Consider the following 12483-nt stretch of genomic DNA (forward strand, 5'->3'; position numbering starts at 1 on the left):
CTAGTGCTTCTAATTAAACCTGTTGGACTATAACCTGGTGTTGTGTGATTTTTTAACTTTGTACATCCCAGTCCAACACCGGCACCTTCAAATCATCCTAATGAGGTTTAATTATGTATTGATCATTTACTTATGCTGCCTTTTATATATTTTATTGGTGTTACTGCCAATTTGTATGTTATGTAAAAATTTAAGAATAGAAAGATCTTAACCAGAGACTTATCAAATAGCAAGCTTCTTTCACTATAGTAGACTTAGAACCAATTCCAGTTAGCTTCACTGAGTCTCTGGCTACCTGCCTTTGTGTCCTAACCTCAACAGCCCCTGTCTGTTTTTGCTGAATCATGTTAGATTCTTCCCTTGCCATCTAATGTTGCTTCTCTTAATGATTGTATGTGCACATGCAATAACATGGTTGATTAACTAGCACAAAACAGAAAGTACCAGGAAGACCTCGGCAAATCTGGTAGTATCTGTAGAAAGAGAAACCAAGCTAACATTTTGAGTTCAGTTCAGCTCTTCTTCAGAACTTTAGCTTTTGTCACTGTATTTTTATGTGGCTTTTCTGGCATCCCAAAGCACTCATGGAAATTTTATCAAAGAAAATGACAATGAAGGCAATATTAGATGTGAGTGAAAACTTAGTCAGTGATTGGTTTTAAGGAAGGTGCTAAAGGTGAAGGGAGAGGTGTAGAGTTTTCAGTGGGGAATTAAAAGCCTGGGATTAACACAGCTGATAATGGTGATGCACACAAGGTGCCAAAGGCAGATAACTGGTAAACATTGCAAAGTTAGGGAAGGCGAAACTATCAGATTTAAAGATTAGAATTTTAAACTTGAGGCACACTAGCTAATTCTCTGAAGATCAGACAGCAGCTTATTTGTTTAGTTATTTGTACCAATGTTGTACAAATTTAATGTGTATGTAATAAGAACATAAATGCAAATATATGAATTACAAACAGAAGTAGGCAGTTTGGCCCCTCGAGCCTGCTCTTCCATTCAGTAAGATCATGGCTGATCTGATTATGACTTCAATATCACATTCCCACTTACCCAATAAGTTATGATGACTATGCACTTCAAAATATTGAATGACCTCGTCCCAACTGCTGTGGCAGGAGGAGAGTCCTAGAATATGTTTAAAGTTGAGATGGATAGATCTGATTGTAAATGGTGTAAAGAATTATGGGGATAAGTAAAAGGCATTGAAGTGTTTGATCATATTCAATGGCAGAGTTTTAATGGACTGAGTTTCCTGCTGTAGTTCCTAAGTTCCCAATAGAGTTCCAAAGATTCATGACTCTGTCAGAGAACTAATTCCTCTTCATCTCCAAATTAAGTGGAAGACTTAAAACTGTGTTCTTCACTCTAGTCGCTTGCATAAAGGGAAACCTACTTTCAGCATCCACCTTGTTTAGCCCTCTCGGAATCTTCTATGTGGGTAATGATGCCTCTTTAATAAACTAATGCAGGCATGATGGGTTGAATGCCCTTTTTCTGCACTGTAACATTTCTGAGATTCTGTGACCTGTCTCAATAAAATCACCTCTTATTATGACAAACTGCAATAGGATGTTGGCACCTGGTTATTCCTTGAATAGAACAGAGGATAACATGCCCCTTAAAATAGAGGAGGTCTCAAGGAACATTGTATGAAACATGACTAGGAGGTCAAGGTTTAAGGCCCACTTGTAGCAGAAGCGTGCTATAACATGTCCAAACAGTTTGATTGAAAATAATTTACTTGAAGTCCTTTAAAATTGAGTATACTATTGCACTTTATGTCAGGAAAAGGATGATGTTTTCCATTTTTTACATAGTATAAATTTTTATATATATATATATATTTTTTATATACATATATATATGTGTGTGTGAAGCAGCAGAAGCAATAGATGTTGAAATAAAATGATAATTGTGTTCTCGTGCGATCTCGTATTATAAAAGAATCACGCAATTTAAGCTAATGGGGCTGGAATCACGTTATAGCCAATACAACTGAGTAAAGTTTGTGTTCTACCAATAACAGTCTAAATTCTTCAACCGCGTTAAAACCAATTTGTTTTGAAGAAATAAGTGTTATGGCAGAACTGACTGTATTGCATATTTTGCCATTACAGGGGAGGACTGCACCCATGTTTATGGGCTGAACATTTGAGGAGGTGTGATTATCTAAAAGCAAGAATCTTTAAAGAACAGAAGGGCTTTTTTTGTATCCACCTGACATACCTAAAGTACAGTGAACTGGGGGAGAGATATTGCCATCTGAAGTTCCACCTTTCTTAATCCCAGCTAATGAAAACTATGCCTGAATGATGTTGGCATTTTTACTCAGCCACCACAGCAGTCAGGATCTGATGCTAGTTTTCTGAAAGAGGTCAAACACCTTTTGTTAACAAAAGTTGGCAACAAAAAAATGCAGCACTTGTTTAATAATCCATTGATTGGCCAACTTTTCCATTGGAGCACCATGTTGCCAGTCTGATATTCCTGTGGGATTGAAATTCAGGGGCTGGTATGGGTGCTGAATCCCTTTTTAAATTAATCCACTCCAAGATTCACCTTAGTGGTTAAAAACATTAATTTTGGGACAACTTTAATATTCTCTTGGAAATATGTTGCTGGAGGTGTGGAGACCCTCGGGTTAAACCACCACTAGTTGTCCCTCTCCAATGGGAGAGCAGTCTTTTGGCTCAATAGGACAATAACAACTTTCCCTTCAATGCTGTGACAGTACAAACAGTCTTGCTGCACCACAATACTGGCAGAACAGGTGTGGAGTACTTGAGCCCTTTAATATTTAGATGGTGCATTGGTGAAGTTGAATGGCATATATTGAGATTTAATTGACTCTTTTTGCCTTGTTTATTTTTTTCTTTTGTTAATCCAGACTCAGAGGAATAAATTCAATAATCCTGCTTATGTTTCTTATGCCTGGAACCAGTCTCTGAGAGGCAGCACCTCATTCACAGGAGACTCAACAAACCATGGAGCCTTAGGCACTCAAAGAATGCAGCTCCTTAGGTCCCTAGTTTATCATGTAATATAGCCATTAAGGGAAGCATAGGAGTAGGAACACCTCAATGCAGCGGCAAAGGATATGATTCAGCCACAAGTTAATCTAGAAACATTGCATACAAATGAAGTAGGTGTCATGTTAGCAGTTAGTGATATGAAATGAAAAATGTTTCTGCAATGCACTTACTGTCGGGTGATTTAATTTTGTAGGTCAAACTTTTCGTCTTGCTGCTTACTTTATGAAGAGACATATGAACTTGAGATGTGTCACACAGCAGAACTATTGTGGTATGTACATATTTCAGAATGGTTAGAAGATTAATCACATTTCAACTTGAAAAGATTTTTTATAGATTGCATACCTACAAGTAATTGAATTAGCTAAAAATGTTGCATATAATTAAAGTGCAGCTTTGAATATGAATGCTTCAGTTTTCAACTGAATGTCTTTGATGTAATTTTCATGATGTATATTTGCTTGGGTTTTCTATCCTATGTTTTACTGTGCAAACAAAAATAATTAGACCAGGAGTGGATTAGAATATGACAAGAAAGAGAATAGCCATTGAATAATCCCAAATTCTAAACCCATTGTCGGTCACATCGCTGACAGATAGGCAGCATCCCAGAGTGGTTCCATAAGAAACAAGAAGATGCTTTTATGTTGGGCCAAGAATTGCTTCAGAGACACTCAACACCATAAAGCTACATTATAAATGGGAAATCTGCCATTTAGAGGCCATTAATGACTGTAGGGCAGATTTGGGTTGAATCCCAACATATGGCAGAAGTTTTAAATGACTACTTTGCATCACTCCTTAGAAGTGAAGATGATGCCAAGTTAATAATGCTGCAATATATAGCTGGTACTAAAATTATAAGTGTAAAAGTGAATATGGAAACAGTCCTTGCTGGAACAAAATTAAAATTAATTGGGTAATGTTACATTGGCTCATTAATGTAGTGGATTAAAAATTCACGTTGCTCAGGTGAAACCACCACCACAGGGTACGGGCCTGCAACATGCCCATGTTTAAAAAGGACAATGAAGAGTTCCAGGAAACTGCAAGTCAATTTTATTCTTAAGACTTCTATACTTAATTTGTACTTTCCCTCCCTCCTGATCCAACTATTTTGCATTGCTGATCTGCAGTTTTATTTGACAATTTGTACTTTCACTTAATGTGGGCAAGATACATTTTCATGTTGCTTTTTTTTAGTCAAATGTTTTTGTCCTCTCTGTTTTTAGTCCTGTTCTTAAACTAATCCTAAATATATTGTGGTCACTATTTGAGGACTCTTCCCTACTTTCTCCTTTTCATTAACCAGATTAGGTCAAGTAGAATTTTCTTACTCCTTGAATTATCAGCAAGTTAATTGAGGTAACAGTTTTGTGTACATAGCATTTTTTTTAATCCACAAACATTTTGTCTAACAGAGCATATTTTTGAATAATTAGAATTTTCTCCTAGTTATTTTATTGAATTCTACATTATATTTGCACTAGAAAACAAAATAAAGTAATGCTAAAAGCCACTGCTACCTCAGGCTAGACTTTAAAAAGTTAGAGTAGACAACCTCGGTTAAGCCTGATACTCAGAATAGTTCTTGTTCTTCTACCAGATGTTGTTGTCTGGGGTTTAGAGCCAAGAATGATCTGCAGTTAGCTGAGTCTGTACGGACTCCAAGCAAGCAAGCCATTTTCCTTTGCCTGCGCAGTAGTAGGTCAAACTCCCACAGTATGTTAAATATGTGGAATACAAGAAAATAATATGACTTATCTTTAGGGGCTTCCTCATTCTTCTAACTGTTCTTCACATACCAAAGTGCATGCCCCCTTCCCCCTTTGGAACTGATTGTATATATTTAGACCACATTTCATTTTCTGCTCACTGTGAGGAATGATTTGTACATCAGCAGTTTCACCCAGAAATAAAGGTGTTCTTACAGTTAAAATAATTTTGAACGGACTGTATGCACATCTGAAGATGGAAAATAATTCATCCCCTATCGTGTCCTCTCCACTTTCCTTCCCCACTAAATCAGAGTTATCTTTGAAAGGATTCAAATATCTGGATAATCCCAGTTTTCCAGAATGGGATTGAACCTTTTGAAGACTCCTGTCAATGTTGTAATGTCTGATTTATACAGAGTAAGGAAGGAAGAGTATGTGGAAATATCAGAAAAATCCCACCAAGCATGTTGTTTGGCACAGAAGATTTGTTGAGAATGATTGATTGGTCTGTGGCACTGCACTAATACAACTACTAAAATTAAATATTACTTTTGAAGTAACATAACCTCCCAGACTTCTTCACAGGATTATTATCAAACAAAATTTGACACCAAGCAACATAAGCTGATATTGGAGCTTGGTCAGAAAGGTAGCAAATGCACAAGAGGCCAGAAATTGAGGAGCCAGAGATCTTGGGATGGTGAAGAGAGAGAATGGGTGAGATATAGCAAATGTACGTCTGGAGGAGATTACAAAGATATGGAGGGGATAGCAACTGGATATTGGGAAGCTTTTGAGGAGAGATAATGAAAAGCTGCATTCACTTTTGCGTACTTCTTAACAATGCCCTGGTTCTATAAAGGAAACATTTTACTTTCCTTCCTTCCCCCTCTTTCCGATTGTGATTCCATATAATTACTGTCCTACTCCTCTTGCATTTGGCATTGCCAAGTTCAGTGTTGAAAGTTGTTTTTGCTAACCTAAGAACCACGAATTTGTACATTTTAAAGGCAAACTTGTTTTCAAGGCTAGTGTGCCAAACATTCTTCTGTCATATCCCACAATTAAGCAGAGCTTTGGTCATAAATTTTTAGTAATCAACCATATTGTCGTCTTTGAGTGGATTGAAAGTGTTTTAAAAAGTCAATGATTGTCCGAAAACTTTCATAATTTGACATACATGCTAAATTTTTATTTTTGTAGAATCTTTTATAGGAGATAATTCAAATGATTTTTAAAAGTTAATTGTATTTAAATATGTTGAAATGGATAAGTTATTTGTAGTTCCAGGTTAGTGAAATGTTTTTCCTGTTCTTAAAATGTCGTCTTCCCACTCCTACTTCATTTTTGTGAGCCCTTCATAATACTGCTAACATTGGTAAGTTTGTTGGAAATTTGTGTGAAAGCATCAAGTGAAAACTTTAATCTTTTCCCATTTAGGACTTTACATATTCCCTGAACGTTTTGTGGTTTGTATAACTCCATGTGAAACTGGTCCAAAAAGAGGAATTGCTGAGGAACAGATTACTGTACGTATTTTATGGAAAATTATTAAGTCAATTTTAACCTAGTTTTGTTACTTCTACAACAATCGGCTAACATTTTAACTTTTAAAACAAGCTGCAAACTCAGTAACGTGGTTTAGTTGCACTATACATTGGGGAATAAAAATACAAGATCTGCTCTCATCTTGCTCCTTGCTGGGTGTGAAGTGCTGTAGCACTGTAGGGCTGCTCTCTGCAAACCAGCATTCCCATCAGCTAAGGATTAAAGTCCTTTAAAATGTCTTCCTTTTTATAACTTTCTATTTAGGTTTTTGGCTTATTGGAACTGGAAACTGGGCATCATAAATGACTTCTAATTTAAATCTAGATATAATGTTATTTCAGGTATTATTTTAAGTGTTATTAATTTAAAATTATAGCTCTGTGAAGAAATGCTTTTTTCCATCCTGGGGAATGGAAAACAGCAGGTTTTGTGGTTTATCACAAATCAAAGGCTAAGTGGGTATGTTAGTAGCAGGTAAATTAATGTCACAAACACTGAGGTGCAAAATTTATCTACTTAACAATTCCTTGATGATCCTTTTGTGTGAGGAACTGCATGTCCTACACTTTTTGTATTTGCTCTATTTATAAACTTCTAAACAGGAAGTTACAATGACCTATGTGATGTGAAAGCAAAAGAATGTTATGTCTTGAATAGAGACAGCTGTCCCCATATATTTGTGACACATGTAATGCTTGATAAATTGAAGGTGTTCAATCTTCCTTCCATAATGGAAGAGCATATTTCACAACATTCACCAAAGATCTATGAATGATAATCTCCTTACGATTTATAGAAAATAATGAAATGCTCATGTTGAATAAAGCAGAAATTTTGAGGGTTTAAATAAATGACTAGGTGAATTTTTTTTAATAATCTTTCTGTACACAATGGAGGTGTATAATTTATGTTTAAACAGAATTGCAAAATCAACAATCATTTTAAACTAATCCTGTTTTCTACTCTGGTTGTAATATATTATTTTGGTGGCTGTAGTGGCAGCTTGTTGCTAATATATGTTACAATATGACTGTGTTCTGATTTCCTGTTTAAATCATCTTACTAAATGTATATTCATTTTGTGATTAATTGAATTTCAGCATTTTACTAGATAGAAAAAGGAAGCAAGTTTTCCATACACACTGAAACTCAATGCACCTAACGTTAAATTTGTGCCATTGTAAATTGGATGTTGATAGAAAAAAGTACATAATCTGAGATTAGAACTTCAAAAGGAATTACATTTCATTTGCAGAGAAATTATTTACAACAAGCCTTACATAAGTAAAATATTTTAAAATTAATTGGCCAATCTATAACCAGGAAAAAGTGAGGATTGCAGAAACTGGAGATCCGAGTTGAGAGTGTGGTGCTGGAAAAACACAGCAGGTCAGGCAGCATTCAAGGAGCAGGAGGATTGACGTTTCAGGCATAAGCCCTTCATCAGGAATCACTATTCCTGGTGAAGTGCTTATGGCCGAAACGTCGATCCTCCTCCTCGGATGCTGCCAGACCTCCTGTGTTTTTCCAGCACCACACACTCAAATTATAACCAGTCTGCTTTCTGAATTGAGCGGCAAATGTAAATTTTACTTATAAGGTACAGTCAAAGTAGTTCATTGAAACGTTTTTAAAAAAGGCCCTACAACTAATGTAATCTCCTACATCTCTGATGTATTTGTTTGTTTGGCCATTCAAATGTAGCTTTCTAAGGCATGGATAGTTTGCATCGCCAGTGGATATCAACAGTTGTTTGGTACTATTTGAATTATCTCCCTCAAAATAGTCATAACAAACAACTCAACATTATAATCTTGTTGAATTTATTTAGAAATGTTATTTTAAAATTATTTTTGAAAGCGCTTTACTTTCAGATGTCCGGTTTTAGCTCAGTTCTGCAGTGTGCTCGAATGGTTGAGTTTATCATATCAAATTTGTGCAACTTAAACTGGGATGATTGTGAAAACTGTACCACTGGTCTACCTTGGTTCTCAGACAACGGGCCTGGCGGTATTTAAACAGGAGAGTTTCTTTCAAAACATCGATGATAACTAAATACTAGCATTAGCAAATTGCCTTATGATCTCTCTCCAACTTCAAAAGGCCCCTCAAGACATACTTTATAATTTCCGTCAGATATTTCCAGTATTTTTTTCCTTCAGTTTCTCATTTGTGTTGACAATATCCAATAAAGCACTGTGGAATATTTAGTTACATGAAATATGTCAAACATTTATAAACAGCCATCAAAGTATTGTTTTAACAATGCTGCAGTTTTGAGTAACAGAAAAGAAATGGATACTCCATTTTTTTTATCTTGTCCCCAGTCTCCTCATTTTTTTCTTTTTAATCCATTCACAGGGATGTCGGCATCATTGGCTAGGTCAGCATTTATTGCCCAGCCCTAATTGCCCAGAGGGCAGTTTAAGAGTCAACCACATTGCTGTGGGTCTGGAGTCACATGTAAGCCAGACCAGGTACGGATGGCAGTTTCCTTTGCTAAACGGCATTAGTGAACCATTTTTCCAACAATTAACAATAGTTTCATGGTCATCCTAAGACCGTTAACTCTGTTGGATTCAAATTCCACCATCTACCATAGTGGGATTTGAATCCAGATTCTCAGAACATTACCTGGATTTCTGGATTGATAGCCTTGTGGTAATACCACCAGGCCATCACTTCCCCTAAAAAATGAAGTGCATTCTGCTAGTATCAGTTGCCGCTTGATGCCTTGTCCAAATGACCGTTTTTCATGTCTGAACTCACATAGTGAATAGCAGCAGGCTATTGGGCTGTGGTACCATCATAGTTGAGCCTACTTCTGTCCTCAGACAGATGACTAACCTTTGATGTTTGTCTTTCACTTTGGCTCTTGAAACATCACGTAATACTTGGTTAAAAGAGAAGGCAAGAAAATGGCTTTTAGCCTTCTACTCAAGAGTCATACAGGATTCAGCATTAACTGTGTTTCTCTTTCCAAAGGTGCTGCCATACTTTCTCCAGCACTTTCTATTTGTATTTCAGATTTCCAGCATCTGCAGTACTTTGCCTTTGTTCTACTAATACTGCTATTGAATGACCAAGTTGTAGCAGTGTGAGAACTGCATTGAGTTATTCCCCTGACAATTTGTCTTCCTTCCTCCATGCAGACATTCTTTGAATGCTTTATACAAAGCTGGGAAATTGCTGGGTGGATAATTTATCAAAGACCTGTGACCTATCACCTGTTGACAACTTTCATTAATATTTTTGGATTCATATCTGATTATGTATCTACAGCTTTGGTGAACAGTGATCCAGACATTCATTTTCATTTGCTTGATCTTGTTATGTAAAGAACACTTACCAGTATTTTGACCATGTTTAATTGCAGACTATCCACAAGAATATGTTTTAGCAGATTTCTTCCTTGATCCAAATGTTTATCTTGGGTCATGTTGGTCCTGAATGTCTCTTTGGGAGAAGTAATTAGCAGAGGGCCTTTTTAGTCAGTAGCTGTTTGAGGAGCAGAGCTATCAGATCTATTAACTGGAGTGCTGTGTTGCCTTTCTTACTTTTGAACCCATTTTTTTAAAAAAACTCGCGATTAAGCCAATGTTTTTGAGAACAGACAAAACCACGATGATATTTTATTGAACAAGCAAACCAAAATGTGTTTGCTATTACTCTGAGCTTAGTCAGAGCATTTTTAAATGGTACCTCATGAAGAACAGTTGTAGTTATAGCCAGCCATTTTGTAAAAAGGTTAACAGGGAGTTAAATTTGTTCAATAACATTGTGACCATACTACTCCAAATAGACTAACTCTCCTATCAACCCTTATGTTATCTCTCATCTCCAACAATTTTTTTTACCCTACAGAAGATCAGACAGCCTATTGTTAAAAATAAATGGGTTTGCAGATTAATTACCTGGGCAACTATGATTTTTCAGAATACTCACCTGACATTCTTCATCTGTTTAAACTACCTTGATTAAAAACCCATCCTGATTACACTGATTGTGTTGAAGCTTTTTATACTTTGTGAATCTTCTTATCTAGATGTTACTGTTACCAAGATTTCACTATATGAAAATGTGTATCTCTGGAGCTGGGCTAAATTATGTGCTAAATTGGAATTTCTCACCACACTTCTTAGGCAGTAAATGGCTAATTCACCTGTACACAGCTCAGTCAGAAACCCTTTTGGTGAAGATGATAGGGTTGGGGGAGAATTAGAGTCTGAAATAGGTGACAGTCAGTGAGTAATCAGTGTACCTGCCTATAAGGAAGTGTGTTGAATGCCATTTTGGTAAAGTGGTGATACATATAAGTGACTTGGATGAAAACGTAGATGGGTGAGTTAGTAAGTTTGCAGATGATACAAAAATTGGTTGTGGATAATGTCAGTGAGTAATCAGTATACCTGCACAAGGCCTGAGCCAAATTCAGCACTGGACTTTGTCTGTATTGAGCTAGCAAGTTGTTGAGGCAGGGGGTTGGAGGGGTGGGGGTGTGGAAATCTATCTGAAGTTAACATTGGCTCTCTCAGGTGGTTGTTGGTAAGGGGGAATAGGGAGGAATTATATTAAGAGTGGTTAAGCAGTGGCTGCCAGCAGAGAGCAGTGCAAATAATGGAATCCAGCATGGTGGGAACTTTGTCCACTACGAACCTTATCAACCTTAAGGATCAAAAGAAACATATGAGCTTTGCTGATTCCGAAACTAGTCAGACTGTAACAGCACGCTATATTTGCTTTCCTGGTTTCTCCTCTAAATGCATTGTGATCATATGGAGCTTACATAATCACTTACAGCAGTAGAATAATGCAGTTGTCCTTGTGCAAGAACAATAAAAATTTGAAATATGGGTATGAAGATATATATTAAAAATTCCATATACAAGCCAAGTAATTGCAATTGTAAGAGTAAAAAAGCTTTAAAAAGAGGCAAAGAGAAAGATAGAAAATGTCATCCTTTTGATCAGAGTTGGAAGCTGCAGAAATCCCTACGAGAGGGCAAAGTGAAGGGCTGCAGAAAGAGGTGCACTTGTCATAGTGTGGACTGAGCCTAGTGGATATGTGAAGATGGTGCAAGGTAAACATAGCATGGCATACTGTGACATCAGGCAGGAGCAATTCTAAGCAGTAGTGTTGGACTCCACCAACTTTACTGCAAATCTTAGTGCATTTTATTTCCACTTGGTTATCTTTTTTTGTGTGTATGTAATCAGAAATAATGTACCAAAGATTATCAGTACTATTTCTGATCTTGCTTTCCTTCTTCATACATATGTATATATTATGTGGAAGTGTGTTGAATGCCATTTTGGTAAAGTGGTAATACATATAAGTGACTTGGATGAAAATGTAGATGGGTGAGTTAGTAAGTTTGCAGATGATACAAAAATTGATAGAGTTGTGGATAATGTAGAAGGTTGTCAAAGGATACAGTAGAATATGGATCAGTTGCAGATATAGTCAGAAAAATGGCAGATGGAGTTTAATCTGGGTAAGTGTGAGGTATTGTGCGTTGGGAGATCAAATGTTAAGGAAATGGCAGGATTCTGAACACCAGTGATGTACAGAAGGATCTTGGGGTTCAAGTCCATAGCTCCCTGAAAATGGCCATACAAGTAAATATGATGGTACAGAAGGCATAAGGCATGCTTGCCTTCATTGGTTGGCAAATTGAGTTCAAGAAAAAGTGAGGACTGCAGATGCTGGAGATCAGAGTAGAGAGTATGTGGCGCTGGAAAAGCACACCATGTCATGCAGCATCCAAGAAGCAGGAGAATCAACGTTTTGGGCAGGAGCCCTTCATCAGGAATGAGGCTGGGAGCTTTGGGGGTGGAGAGATAAATGGGAGGTGGGTGGGGCTGTGGAGAAGGTAGCTGAGAGGGCAATAGGTGGATGGAGGTGGGGGTGAAGGTGATAGTTCGGAGTGGAGGGTGGAGCAGATGGGTGGGAAGGAAGATTGACAAGTGGAACAGGTCATCGGTACAGTGCTGAACTGGAAGTTTAGAACTGTGGTAAGGTAGGGGGAGGCTACATCTTCTGCCTTGTGACCCTATAACCCCAGGGCATCAATGTGACTCCTCATCTTCTGCCTTGGGATCCTTCAACCCCAGGGCATCAATGTGATGCTTCATCTTCCACCTCAGGACCCTATAACCCCAGGGCGACAATGTGGACTT

The 12483-nt window shown here is 37.3% G+C and overlaps 1 protein-coding gene across 1 annotated transcript in view; it reads left to right on the forward strand.

The window, feature by feature from the left end:
• slx4ip (SLX4 interacting protein) overlaps window positions 1-12483 on the forward strand; it is a 99713-nt gene that overhangs the window by 72543 nt on the left and 14687 nt on the right. Inside the window, 2 exon segments of the mRNA XM_072581502.1 lie at window positions 3232-3309; window positions 6197-6285. Coding sequence (XP_072437603.1) covers window positions 3232-3309; window positions 6197-6285 — 167 coding nt within the window.

Source organism: Chiloscyllium punctatum, chromosome 11 (genome assembly GCF_047496795.1).
Source record: "Chiloscyllium punctatum isolate Juve2018m chromosome 11, sChiPun1.3, whole genome shotgun sequence".
NCBI lineage: Eukaryota > Metazoa > Chordata > Chondrichthyes > Orectolobiformes > Hemiscylliidae > Chiloscyllium > Chiloscyllium punctatum.